Source organism: Zerene cesonia, chromosome 3 (genome assembly GCF_012273895.1).
Source record: "Zerene cesonia ecotype Mississippi chromosome 3, Zerene_cesonia_1.1, whole genome shotgun sequence".
NCBI lineage: Eukaryota > Metazoa > Arthropoda > Insecta > Lepidoptera > Pieridae > Zerene > Zerene cesonia.
The window spans coordinates 510,259-524,974 of record NC_052104.1 but is presented as its reverse complement, the minus strand read 5'-3'; the positions used below and the strand labels follow the sequence as shown (position 1 = coordinate 524,974).

The 14,716-nt window shown below is 32.8% G+C and overlaps 2 protein-coding genes across 2 annotated transcripts; both read left to right on the top strand.

Annotated features, from left to right (window-relative positions):
- Nucleotides 1-54: 54 nt before the first annotated feature.
- On the top strand, nt 55-3,846 carry LOC119836880. The gene is made up of 8 exons (XM_038362325.1): nt 55-193; nt 305-354; nt 440-570; nt 1,080-1,293; nt 1,681-1,848; nt 2,279-2,512; nt 3,132-3,229; nt 3,658-3,846. The coding sequence occupies exons 1-8, from the start codon at nt 175-177 to the stop codon at nt 3,788-3,790; spliced, it is 1,047 nt and encodes a 348-aa protein (XP_038218253.1). The 5' UTR covers nt 55-174; the 3' UTR covers nt 3,791-3,846.
- Nucleotides 3,847-4,571: 725 nt separating this feature from the next.
- On the top strand, nt 4,572-13,638 carry LOC119835979 (ras-related protein Rab-11A). Its single transcript, XM_038361117.1, has 6 exons — nt 4,572-4,870; nt 5,289-5,410; nt 10,631-10,863; nt 11,279-11,394; nt 11,766-11,904; nt 12,786-13,638. The coding sequence occupies exons 1-5, from the start codon at nt 4,831-4,833 to the stop codon at nt 11,894-11,896; spliced, it is 642 nt and encodes a 213-aa protein (XP_038217045.1). The 5' UTR covers nt 4,572-4,830; the 3' UTR covers nt 11,897-11,904; nt 12,786-13,638.
- The last annotated feature ends 1,078 nt before the right edge of the window (nt 13,639-14,716 follow it).

Below are 14,716 nucleotides of genomic sequence, written 5' to 3'. Positions count from 1 at the left end.
TCTCCTACCCTCCATTGTATACACTACATCTATGTCAATATTTATAGAATATGAGATGTCAAATATAAAATCTATGGTTAACCTCAATTAAAATTATACTAATATTGAATATTGTAAGTCTTAATAAATTAAAATAATTTATAATATACATTACAAGTAAACGACAACACAAATATGTCAGGGACATTATTCCGTAAGTTTTCAGCACAGTTGCTAAATGTTTAATTAACTATTTATATCAGTGTTGGGGTAAAATGTTATTTCATTTATTTACAACCAATTTTTAGTTAAATTTACTTTTCAGGATCCCTATTTAACAGCTTATCATTGTACAAATCTAATGTTACAACAACAGTAAGTATTATAAATACAAAAAAGTAATTCTGTTTTACTTATAGAAACTGTTTTATAAGTATTCAATTATTTTTTTTCTTTATAGCGTTCGGTTCACACCGGAATAGTCTATTATGCGGCACGTAAAGGTACAAGGGCGAAGGCCCGTGCAAAGAAAGTTAAAGTTGAAATCACGAAAGTTGGTTTTATTCCTCACAACCAGAGAGGAAAAGACAAGTAAGATGGGTCATTTTTAATATTTTTTTTAAAACAAAGTATAATTTTTTATATGTAAAGAAAAAATCTTTTATTCTACTTCAATCTAAAAACACCATAAAAAAGTATCAAATCTTTAGTGTAGTATCCCAATTACTGGAAGCTATTGGAATAGCTCCTGTTTATCATGAAAATTCCGGAAAAACTGAAATTTTTTGTTTACCTTCATGAAGCAGACTATATTACATTAAAACTGATCTTGCAACCTGCTTACATAGAATGCTATAATTGTAGAGGCAAAACTCTCTATGGCATTTAGAAAACCTTTTTTTTTCTATATCTAGTCTAATATTTCAATTTAAATTTTGAAATAAATCTCTCATATGAAGTGGACATTTTTATATACCGAAAATTGCCTTCTCTTTTGACTACACCGGCTAAGCTGCAGGCTGAAAGCTAGCCCTTTTATAACATTTAAATTTATAAACATTTATTCTAAACAGTCCATTAAAAAATACCTTTCATTGTAGAGTGACAAAAAGCCAAGTCAACAAGCATCTAGACGATTCCTTCAAACATGTGCCCGTAGATGATGTGTATCCCATGCGCTACTATCGCTGGCCAGTCTACACAGCAGAGGAGGCTGTGAAAGCCCACCAGGAAACCCACCACCCCACTATGTATAACGATCCAGAAGCTTATGTTTATGCGAAGGTAGAGATTAATATGGAGGGTATTAAAAAGGTAATTGAATAAGTACATTAGTAGAGTAATACTTGAATGCTAAATTGTTTTTTTTTTTTTTAATTATATGAATAAGTATTAACTATGATGCAATTTAAAACACAATATAATTGTATTTCTGTTAAAGAAAAATGGTTAAAAATTAAACTAGATATTCAAAAATACTTCCTCTCATTTTACAATACTTACATTGATGAATTATTCTTTAGTTAATTTAGAAAAGAACTATAATGAATCACTATAATATGTGAAGGAGCATTTAAGCAGACACCCTATATATATATATATAGAACAATGTATATATTATGGTATATAATATATATTTTGTTGTTATATCATTTAGTACATTCAATACATATTAAGTTGCTTTTTTTATCATTATTTCAGACTCGCTTCCTCGATAATTTCTCAAAATTAACCCTTTTACCCCATAATTTTCCCCGTGAAGAAGAGCGGTCGATTTTAGCATTTTGTAAGGGGGCAGAGTTGATCAAACAAGTGACAGATGCTGGGGCTACCACTGTTGGTAGTACAGAACTTATAAAGAAGATTCAAGTGAGTAGAATCATTATTGTTGGTGATATGTAAAAGAAATAATTATTTAAAAAAATGTTACATTTAGTGTATGCTTATAAGGTCATAATTATGTTGAACAAAGTTATGTATTAATATAATACTGAATCAACTCATAATCAGCATGTAAATAATGTTTACACTGAAGGGGGGCTACAAGATGTAAAAGCATGTTATCTGATGCCATAATGTTCATGATTCACTACATTATAAAAAAAAAATATGAATATATGATATACTTTAAGATATATTGATTACTTTGTCGAAATCGTAATGCTGAAAAATGTATACAATCGCAAAAATTATTCTGATCTTTAGTCAAATTGATCATCAAGTAACATAAAAGTAAACTAAAGATAAAAGAGGGATACAAATATGGTAAATAAAATATATTTTATCTTGCTCTCCCCAGGAAGGAACAGTTAAACTAGGTGACTATGACTATGTAATTGCACACCCTAACATCATCACTGAACTGGTGCCCATCAGAGGTCTGATGAAGAGGCGCTTTCCTAACGTCAAGTCTGGTACATTAGATGCAAATATTGCTGAATTGGTGAAGAAGTTTGCTGCCGGCATACAGTATAGGGTTGTAAAAGATGAGGTACAACAGAACTTTGGGTCTGTAGAGGTTCTAGTAGGAAGGGTGAGGACTTTTTATTATTATCTGTGTTAAGTAATAAGTATTTTTATAATAGTTAAACTCATTGGTATGGTATTCGTGGAATATTGCCAAAAACAGCTGTTGTTAGAAAACCTATATTAACCTAGCTCCACCTTCCAATATTTTGTAATAATTAGTATTATCACATAATAAAAAAAAATTATATTTAGAGCAACAAAACAATATTAAAATAAGTTTAAGAATTGTTATGTAAGATTTATAAGTTCAAAAATTATTGAGACAGAACTAAGACCTACAGTGACCAATAAAGCTAAATCATTTTTACAATACGTGAGATTCAAACATTTGTTATCAATGTAACATTTGTTGTTAAAAAGAATTGTTGAAATAGAAAATGATCAGGTCATCACCACTACTTAGTATAAAACAAAGTCGCTTCCTCTGTGCCTATGTCCCTATGTATGCTTAAATCTTTAAAATTACGCAACGGATTTGTATGGGGTTTTTTTTGATAGATAGAGTAATTCAAGACGAAGGTTTATATGTATAATAACATATATTAAACTTCTCTGAATTAACGCGTGCTAAGCCGCGGGCAAAAGCTAGTTTCCTTATAAATAAAGGTTGTGTTCTTTTTCAGTTGAATATGGATCCAAAATGCGTTGCCGAGAATATTGATGTACTACTGAAAGACATACAGTCTTCCAGACCTAAGAGAGATGGACTGTTCATCACTAGGTAAAAGAAAATAAAAACGAAATAAATAAATAAATGATTTTTATGATATGGCGTAAGATATTAAGGATTTTTCAAATACAACTAATGTTATATAGTGTTACCCAGAACTATACTGCTTTTCATAATATAAAAACTTTATAGTGTTAAATTAAGGAAAACAGTTTTATGAGGAGGTTCAGCTTAAAGTGGCAGTAATTTAAACAGTAAATAATGACCCGCCACAAAGTCGCAAGTGGAAGTTTATTATGTTCTTAGTTCCATTTGTATTTAATATTTCAAGGCAAGGTATAATTATTATATAATTATATGTTTTGCTTGTTAGATATTATTAAGGTATTGAACAATTATGGTTATTATATTGTTTTCAAAAAGCAGGAAAAACGTTTCTTGTAAAGACACAAAATTTAACATTGTTTATGGTTTTCTAGGTGTTTAATTACCAGCCCGCCATCTACGGAAAATTTAAAGATCGATCCATTTGTGCATGTTGATCGCACTTTAACTAAAGAAGTGCAAGAGGACAGTGATGATGAAGATGAAGTTGTGGCTGCAACTGCGTAAATTGGATTAGGATGTAAAAAAATAATTTAGTGTAAAATAAAAATAAAAGTAATTTATCTTTTAATTTTTTTTTTTGTCCAAACATTCGTATTTTCATTGAAAAGTTCTTTTTGTCTCATAAGAGGGCAACTGAGCTGGTGGGTCGCCTGATGGTAAGCGATCACCACCGCCCATGAAAGTACTACCTCTGCAAATGTTCTGTGAGAGACTAACCCAGAAAGGAAGGAGGAAAGGATTAACGGCTGGAAAGAAGGAATGGTAAGGAAAAGGAAACAGGCCTCCACCACCCACCGTAGCATGCTACCATTTCACGCGTGTCTTCTATGGAAGTGAAGCATTGTCGACTTCCGCATAGAAAACTTGCCACTTATCCCGACTTGATGAGTGTTTGCTAGGAAAACTAAAATCGATTTTATTTGGTGAAGATGTAACTTATTCTCCAAGGGTTCCTAAAATAATACTAAAATGACCTTCGTAGATTTTACGTTTATTTTTATTCGTTTAAAACCTAAAATCAGAGTACAGAGACGACCTTTATTCTGAAATTAGACATTTAATATTACAATGGATAAATAGGTTTTTGGGGAAAAATTTAGTAAATTCGTACATATTGATGTTTTATTATCATTTTCACATAAGTTTCTTGAACGTTGCAATTTGATACTTGTTTTTAGTCGCACAAACCATACTTATTTATATATTTGATAACAAAATACCTCGAATTCGATGTCATCCATTATTTAAAAAAAAGTGAACGAAACAACAGGGCGTCAACATGTCAGCTGAAATGACGTTTTGTGAGGCACCAATAGGGGCGTAAAACAATCCGCCATTTTGTCTCTGAGACAATTAAATATTTTTATTTGATTCAACCCGTTTTTATTTAATTAATCCGTTATCAAAAGTGATATTGGCAAAGCTGTGCAGTGTTTTACAAGTCTGTGATATTTTTGTGTACAACTATTTTTGTTTACGTTTCTACGATCTTGACGTTATTAGTTGACCGATTTTGACGTCGAACGGACAACTTTAATATCAAAATGGGTACAAGAGAGGACGAATATGATTATTTGTTCAAAGGTAAGCTACGTGCTAATGTTTGTTAATATAAAATATCAATAAACATATGAAATCGGATGCGTAAAAATCTATTTATCTTTTAGTCTGTCCTACAAAAGATTATAGTTTAATGACGTATATTTTCAAGTTACGATATAAAAACTTCATTAGAATATTTATAGAATAGTTATATTCCGCAGTTTAAGTCACGGTTATTGTTTTTGTGAGAATTAAAGTGCAAATTTCTTTTGTTTTCCATCAGCTGACGACAACCAATCGATTTTAAGATCCTTGCTAAGTAGTGAGTCACCTTGTACTCATCTGTGATCTAATCAATATACCTAACTGTTATTTTTGTGTATTAAAAGTTCATTGTAAATTCATATTCATGTGCCTAATTTTTCTTCACATTTATAACGTTATAATTTCTTTGTTTCAGTTGTTTTGATAGGTGATTCAGGGGTGGGAAAAAGTAGTCTTCTTTCACGTTTTACTAGAAATGAATTCAACTTGGAGTCAAAATCAACAATAGGAGTGGAGTTTGCAACAAGAAGTATAGAGGTAACTCATTATTTACTTTCTGAAATTACTATAAGCAAATCTCATACTAAAAGTTAATTTGCCTTTGTCCTTTGTAATTATATTTCACTTATCTATTCATTTTAAGAGATTGCTCAATTAATTATTTGATAATGAAAATATTTGCTAGCTTTAGTGTAATTACATTTTTTTTTTTGTTATTGGTGACACATTTTTTAAATAAAATTTCTACACTTTGATACTGAAAATGTAAATTTCTTGTGCATCTTCAGCTTTATGTTTAATTAAAAAACCATATAAATAAAATGAAGATTAACTGATTAATGTGTCTGAATGATTTTCATATTAATATCAATTCATGTTATACAAAGTATATACCTTTGTTGACAGTAATTTTAACAATAACACATATTTGTACAATATACAAGTCAAATATAATGTGTAGACTGTAGAGACATTTAAAAAATGTAGTCGGTTACATGCAATTTATTAATTATTAATAATTAAATAATTTATTTTTTGTTTAATGGTAGAGCAAGCAAAATGGCAGGTGGGCCACCTGGTGTCAGATGGTCACCACTACCCATTAACACTGGTAACACCAGTGTTGTTACAGGTGCTTTGTCTGCCTTTTAATGATTAATACACAATTATTGAAGGCCCCAATGTCATAATTGTTTGTGAACGCTGCAAATAGTAGATAATTTTGACGTTATACTCAAGACTACTCTTGTTTTGACGTATCAAATATCTTGGAGACTTTATTTTAATGAAAAGATTCATCTTGGTATTTTAATCCTTTTTGGGATGGAGAGTTATGAAACATTTAAAATTGATATTTAAGAAGTGACTGATGTAAATAATTGTTATTGCTATGACATTGATATTATCACATTTTTACAAAAACTAGTAATGTGGTAAATTCCGTTACACTAATTTATTTAATTTATTTAGTCTATATGACATATAAATAAATACATAGAGACAAACATAGAATCTCCTGAAGTTGTTTAAAAATATATTGAATCTGTTCATTACTAAAATATAACTCCCTCTTCTTATAAAGCAATTTAATCATATAAAGACAATAGCTTTACAGATAATGAAAACAAAATTTTCCTTTCTGTTTATATGATTTGAGAACAATCAAAACAAATGCACAACATTGTTTTTATTATAATCAAACAAATAAATATAAATATACAGGTCATTTCTATCTTTACTTATAATATAAAGCTTAAATGTTTGTTTGTTTGTCTGAATGCAAGCACTTTAGTTCCTTCAGGACCAATTTAAACTATTCAATGTTGGATATGTACATCATTCTTGAGTGCTATAGGACGTAAGTGGACCACGGAAGAGCCTGAATGAATGGCTTGTATCAAGCATGTATTTGTCATGATTGTAGGGAAATAGTAAATAGTGTCATTGACCTTTACCAAAAGTATAAATTTGTATTTACAATTTTAATTATAATAATAAAGTGTGTGTGTAGAGTATCTTCCTTACATTGCTATGAGATGTATGTGTGTATGTGTGTACTTTTGTTGCATGTATTATAAAATTTTAAATAATGTCTCGATTGGTCACGAAAATAAATAAAGAAAAGCATCGCTATTGAATTTCATTATCTTTATATATAAAAAAAAAACTCCACCAGACCCCTAGTTAATCATAGTTTTAATTTAGTAATTTTAGTATTTTCCAATAATACACAACAATTTAGAATACATTCATTAAATTGCTATTTCTTTGACAACAGGCTTAAACCTAATAGATATTGAAACAATTGTTACAGCACTACATAATTGATATACATATAAATATGGCATACTTGCAACTTTTTAATTAATCGCTTTTTAGTACATACAACCAAGTAACAACCATTTAAATGCACCACTTTTGTTAAATGGTGATGTAATCTTTTACATACGAAATATGAATGTAACATGACCTTATTGTCTGCTGTTATTTGATATGGCTTGATTTATTTCTTAATATCAAGTGAACTTCCTAGAGTATTTTAATTTATATTGTCTAGTCTAGTTATATATTGTGTGATGTTCAATAACAGAACTCGATATCAAGCAAGATTTATTGCAAATGTCGTCAATCTCTTTGGTGCTTGTTTCATATTTTATTAAGTTTAAATCGTTTTTATTTTTCTGAAATCATTTTATGTCATTACACTGTATACCTGTATATTTTTTTCACATAATCTACATTATATCTCTTGGTGTTGAAATTTTCTCTCGTATTTTCTATCATTAATTTAGCCGCGTGTGCTATTTTAGTGGTGAAAATTCAGCTCCCATGAGAATAATACAGACTACTTTTCTCGTTGATAACTTGCTCATAGCTAAAATAAACTTTTTGAGTTAACAAGCAACCAGACAATTAAAAATTAATGTATAATATGTACTAACGCATGCGTTTAAAGCTACGAATAGCGAACTAATAAAATTTCTAGTTGAACGCATATTAACGCTATAATGAAGCCTTTTATAGTCAGCTTCTTCATTCCATAGAAATGTGTTTTTGCAACAAATTATATGTGGGAAGATGTAATCGCAAAGCTCCGCAAAGAAAACTTGTTTAGTATGATGTCATTCACTACGACGATCACATATCACAATCACTACATAGTACAAAACAAAATCGCTTTCCGCCTTCTACGTGTCTGTATGCTTAGATCTTTAAAATTTTAAAGATCTAAGCGTACAGACACTATATTTATAATATATAGAAAATAAGTAAACCTAAGGAACGTATTTTGTAGTTTTTTAAATAGATAGAGTTATTTAAGAGGAAGGTTTATATGTATGATAACATAGAAAAGAGGGGGGAAACGGGTTTTACTCCGAATTTAACGCGTACGAAACCTAGTTTCTTATATGATAACTTCTCCTGACTATAAAATCCTTTGTTGTCACCACTAGTTATATTTTCAACCGTTGTTGTTATTTTTTTAGTTTTGTAACTCGAAACCATGTGAGTTGTTAATTGATCGACCATATCTTGCGTTTGATTTGTCATTTTATTGTCATTTGGTCCCATTTAAGAATCGGATGTGGTACCTCTTTAACAAGAAAGTCGGTGAACTTTGTGTAAAAAGATTTATTAATAGTTGAATTACAACTGGCATTATTAATTCTAATATTTTTTTGTTAGTTCTTTAACAAACGTTGCATTCCGAAGATCGTACCTTTAAATCTACAGCAGCGCTCGAAGAAGTTAAGACAAAAAATAGTACTGTAATCAGAGTTATGCAGTTTCTCCCGGTCTGCTGCTACAGGATTGTGTGTAGGGACACGTTCACGTTAACAGCTAACGGTTCGCAAAGCAATTGGCGATTTTTATGGCTATCTATTTCATATTACAATTATTGTGAAAATACATTCGTGGAATATAAACAGTCGTCATAGATTAACGGTGTGTCACCAAATTATTATCAACGGTAAGCGATGACGTTGTAACGAAAGCGTATATTGAAATACCTTCTAATCTCAACTTGTAATCTATACGCTTATGCAATACAAAATTTTACAAGGTATAAAGAATGAATTACAATTGTAATTCCATACGCGATTCGATTCGTTAAATATCTACGCTTGCTTCTAGAATATTTGGGAATTAAATTATTTTATTAGATCGAGTTGGACTGTAATAATCGGCATTTTTGGCAAATTTACGTACGGACTATTTGTTAAAACTGTTTCGTTTTCCCTGCTCTGTCAAAAAGCGCACTTGCATATATAGGGAACCTCCAGTATTTTAATTGTCTATTAATATGAGCGAATTGGGTTCTTCCTGCCCACTACCGTTATATTCAAATATATATTCCGTACAACATACATCCTCTATTGTAAAAAACGAAAGCATGATAAGGGGAAGTGTCGGCGACCTTCTAATTATATTCGCTTGACCTCAGGCCGGCGACTTCGATGTATTCAATCACATTCACACTAGCAATCGAGATAAGGGATATATTTTAGTGTAGATACCGTAAGTCCTGATATTTTTATACCGACCTACTCAATTATTCAATATGAACTAATTTGTGAGGTGAAAGAAATGTTGTACACGTGAATCCTTTTAACTGACAAAGATATATTCAATATTGAAGCGTTTAAAAATAGCTCATTTTAACCGAAAAGTAATGTCTGTTTATACGATAACCAAGAAAAGTGAAACATGAAAGAAAGCGCTTCAAAATATAGACAATATATGCTGTAAAATTTGCTATTTCATGTTTTCCCCATTATGGAAATTACAGTTGAATTTTTAGCATTTCACTATTACAACTTCTTATTTAGAATATATAAATATCGATTGTATGAGGGTCTGTTTACTATCCTTGAAATTAATACAAATGCCTTCGTTTTATTCAAAGTTTTATCGAGAATCGTATCAACAGCATGTGTCACTGTGTGTGTGAGCAATTGTTAATCTGTTTGTTCATAATATGTGAACACCTGTTTCGTTGCTCTTACATTATAACACGATTTAATTTATTGTTCTCTTATTTGCGAGTTATTTTATTCGTTTTATTCCATTGCGGGTGAATATTGATTCGTGTATAAACAGTAACATCCTACTACTAATATCCTACTTCCTACTAACTATTAATATTATAAATGCCAAAGTTTGTAAGGATGTGTGTATGTTTGTCACGCAAAAACTGTCCTGTCTTAATCAGGACAGGGACGATCCTGCATTATACTAAATTGCTTTTGTTCTTTACTATACGTTATAAGAGACGCCCTTTATAGTCTATTGAGCAAGAGTACTCGTATCGGCTTACACGTCACTACACTTGAGACGCTGTTTTATCAAAAATCACAAAGATGATATAGTCAAGTGAAAATCAAATTAAACTTATAAAATTGTTTTTATCCACACTGTAAAAAGACCGTTTTGTATGTGGCATTATATATAGAAAATTGGAAGTGTTTGGTCAGCCGTTGATCGTTGCATTTGGCAGGAATATATAAATTTAAAACTATCAATTGTCACAAAAATTCATATACATAAGTATATATCTATGAAACAAAATAGAAATTTAGAACTTTCAGATAACCGTGCGCTTAGATACGCTTAAGTTAGTAGGCCGCTATTTCAGGGCCCTCCCCAAAGATCTTGGGTATGCGTAAAAGCATTCTCCATTTAAAAAAGGCCCAGGCAAGCTGAGTAGCCAGAACACGTGTACAAACTAAATATTTATTCATACACACCTTGCAGGTGGACGGCAAAACCATAAAAGCCCAGATATGGGACACGGCCGGTCAGGAGCGGTACCGCGCGATCACGTCCGCGTACTACCGCGGCGCTGTCGGCGCGCTGCTCGTGTACGACATCGCGAAGCACCTCTCGTACGAGAACGTGGAGCGGTGGCTGCGCGAGCTGCGCGACCACGCCGACCAGAACATTCTCATCATGCTGGTGGGCAACAAGAGCGATCTCAGGCACCTCAGGTATGGTTACTGTAGCCTTGCCTTGTGTGACGGTTGGACTCTGTATGTACAGGGAAAGTGTGACCGCATAGGCTATTATATGCTTGTCATGCTGCTGCGGAACTATCTATATCAGGCATCTGTGTATTATACAGCATATAACTATACGTCAGGAGCCACCATGCTGATGAAGTTCTGTATTCAACAGTTTAAATAGTAATATCACTAGTACATTTGTCGACGAACTTAAGAGTGTAGAGTTCCTGAAAAACAGTTTACACTATCTTGGGAGCCTTCAGTCTTCCTTCTATCTTCAAATAAATGATTTACTTTAGTTCTTCTATATAAATAATACCAAATTGCTATTGTAGTATCTTACATTATTATTTAAGTTTATGATGTGAAATTTTACTGAATATTATCATGTTTATTCCAGATCAATTCCAACAGACGAGGCGAAAGCATTTGCGGAAGCGAATGGACTTAGTTTTATTGAAACATCAGCTTTGGACTCCACGAATGTTGAACCAGCATTCCAGAATATTCTTACTGGTAAGTTGGGTTTCTTTTTTTTCATTTTATCATTTTTTCGCTACGATTTCGAAATTTTGCTACAATCATATGTAGGTAAAAATACGTGTCACGTTTCAAGCATTTCCTTGATTGAAATATTTGATTTTAAGGGGTAATAAATGATAAAAGATAGTTAAATATATTTATTCCTAAAGGGATTGCTGGCAATACCTATGTCATGTAATTATTTAAAAAAAAACATGATTTTATTTGATTCATACTGTATTATATTCGAACTTTCAAACATTTTATTATTCAGTTGTTCACTTTACAACAAGTAGTTTTTTAGCCATGTCATTGTAACCGAATCAAAAAAAACCGTCTCACAATAATACACATTGCCATTGCAGAGATCTACAGGATCGTGTCGCAGAAGCAGATGCGCGAGCCGCCCGAGGGCGACGTGATCCGGCCGGACGCCGAGCCGGCCGACGTGCGCCCCTCCGCCGCCGACTCCGTGCGCAAGCAGTGCTGCCAGTAGCCCGCCAGGTACACCCGCACCCGCACCCGCACTGCACTGCACTGCCCACCCGCACCCCCACTGCCAACTGCACCCGCCCTGCCCAATCGTACCCCACTGCCAACCGGCACCCGCACTGCCAGCCCGCACTCTCACTGGCAACTCGCATTCGGGCAGTGCGAGAACCCGCACACAAGTTGTCAACCCGCACCCGCGCTGCCCGCAATCCACTCTGACAACCACCACCAGCCCTGGCAACCCGCAACCTCTCTGGCAACCCACCCCGCTCCATATTCCACCCGTGCAACTTTCACAAATAACCACAAATAAATATGCACTTGCATAGATTCAGTGCTGACAGACGCACCCATTACTTATTGTGCACCCCGCATTTGTCTACGAATCCTAACCTGTTTGAAGATTTTTGTTTGCTTGATCCCACTAATCTCAGGAACTTTTTCGTTCGATATGTACCTAATCCCCGAGTGCTTTAAATATGTTCCACGAGCGAGGCTGGGGAATGCTCTACATAGCTAATATAGCTAACGCTAATTCCATGCTAGTCTAAAAAAATAACTATTTATGTAAATTTTTATTTATGAAAAGTATTTTTGAGTGTACCAGCTACGCCCTTATCAGATGATACTCAGGTCTCTATAGTACATTAATTAACGTTTTACTAGACATAAACAGTCTTGGGTCAGTTTTATCCACATAGTTCCCGTTCCCACTGGATTAAAACTATCCCATGTGTCTCGGGTTTCAAACAATATCTGAACCAGGTTTCATCCAAATCTGTTCAGTGGTTTACGCCTGAAGAAACGATAGACAGACAGAGTGACTTTCGCATCCAAAATTTCGTAGCGCTTTATTAATCAACATTTGCTAATGGTAGCTTTTCCCCTTCCAGATATGTCCAGTTAACTATGTGGAAGCGAATGGAAGGAACACAACGCAAGACAATCATTCCCAAACAAATGTTGCCAGCAACGCCATTCCTCCGTGGACAGTATTAAAGTATCCGCTTTAATTAACTGGCAACACCGTACGAGCTCATGTAGATAGCTTTGTGTAATTTAGTGTCGGATTATTATAAATTTATAAAATTTAACGCGTGCCCGCCACGCGTGGAAGTGAAACTTCGAGAATGTGCTAGATGCTTCTAGAAGGTTGTGGAAAGATCGAGAATGTTTGTGATCGCAATACGCAATTGCGGCGACTGTAGAGGTTTCACTTCGTAACGTGATTCGAAACACGTAGTTTTCAATGCAAAGCACACGATTCGGTATTTTTATGTTCGCCTTGAAATTCAAACCGATTGGTTATCGATTTATTTAAGTTTTATATGCGGGCGTAAGTGGGTTTATTGTTTAGAAAATGATCCGTAGTTTAAAACAGATTTTATGTGATAATACTAAAAAAAAATTGCTGATTTCATTGATTAATAAACCGTAAAATCAAGCTGAATTTATAGTTTACTCATTTGAACATGTTATTGCCGCAATAAACTCGCTCGCAGACCGCTCTAGTAAATAATTCGTATTGTATTTATTTAGTTAATGAAATTGCCAGTTCACTTGAACTATCTGTTAACATACACTCGAGCAATAATTTGGGCTGATATGATATAGCACACAATAGCTTCATAATCTGATTGTTTCGCCACGGTTCTGTGTAAATTATAAATAATAATAGTCTTTGTTAAGTTAATCGTTTAAAAGTTATGTAATCGGGATGTGTATAATAAACCGCGATTTAAAAAACATTGTTTTATTTCATTGAACTCCATTGACTACAGATAAAAAATCCAGTAGCTAATGCTTAGATTGTATATTGTCTATGGTCTATAATATACACATAACCGATTTTTAGCTAGTAGTATTGTACTAAGTGAAGAGTTAGCTTTTTTAAATGATTTTAGTTATGAATATGTGCCTTTTGTGGATTCGGTGGAACGTTTTATTCGCTTTTTGTTGTTTATTTCTCATGTTGACTGCACATTTGAGATTCTGTTGAAGTTTGTTGTTAGGGATGGTACACATTCTAAATTTATATTTGAAATAATCAATATAAAAATTTGATCGTAACTATATTCTAGAAAGTATTTTCATTGACATAAAAACCAATGAACACACGAAGACCATTGTTTTGATAAAAATAAACATTTCTTCTGTAATAGGGATGTCTCTATAAAAAATAAAGCAGTGGTAGCCCTAACAGTGATTTTAAGTAATTTGAACGTTGAAGCCGTTGGGTGTTGCAATATAAGTGTCGTTGTGTTGCCATCAATACTCAAGCGTGTGGGGTTGCCATACTCGACAACAACGGCACTAGCTTCGAAGATGTATAATTATATATTATGGTCTTACATATGCATGGTTATTTTTTTAGTGCCTATCTATAATTACTTTAAAGACAAAGATAATAAATAATAATGTAAATATTACGTGTTTTATTTGGAATCTGTCTAGGTAAATAAAAGACTTGCTAGTTACACAACTCACAATCGTCGGAGTTGGTTTTATGATATTTGACTGTATTTGCCTCCGCATGGATTGAGGTAATAATAATAAAAAAAAAGTTCTGAAGTCGAGCTGGGTAGAGTGGCTGGCAATTTATAGAAATCATCATTGTCTTATTTGCAATTCCGTTCGAAAAACATTTGGATCCATATTTAATTTTATTAACAGAAAACTCTTTTTAAGATTAGTAGAAATTTTGTTTCTGGGATTAGACGCAAAGAATATCGAAAAACATTACAAAACTCTTAAAGAAAGGGACATTGAGGAATTCTTATTTTTGTTTTGCTAAAAAATACGTACAGTACAGGTGCTCTATGAC

Excerpts from the sequence above, each read along its gene's own strand:
- LOC119836880 (XM_038362325.1), top strand. Across the intron at positions 2,513-3,131 it reads TAGAGGTTCTAGTAGGAAGG|TTGAATATGGATCCAAAATG; the intron begins GTGAGGACTTTT and ends GTTCTTTTTCAG. Across the intron at positions 3,230-3,657 it reads GATGGACTGTTCATCACTAG|GTGTTTAATTACCAGCCCGC; the intron begins GTAAAAGAAAAT and ends ATGGTTTTCTAG.
- LOC119835979 (XM_038361117.1), top strand. The coding sequence starts at position 4,831 with ATGGGTACAAGAGAGGACGAATATGATTATTTGTTCAAAG. Across the intron at positions 4,871-5,288 it reads ATATGATTATTTGTTCAAAG|TTGTTTTGATAGGTGATTCA; the intron begins GTAAGCTACGTG and ends TCTTTGTTTCAG. Across the intron at positions 11,395-11,765 it reads ATTCCAGAATATTCTTACTG|AGATCTACAGGATCGTGTCG; the intron begins GTAAGTTGGGTT and ends TTGCCATTGCAG.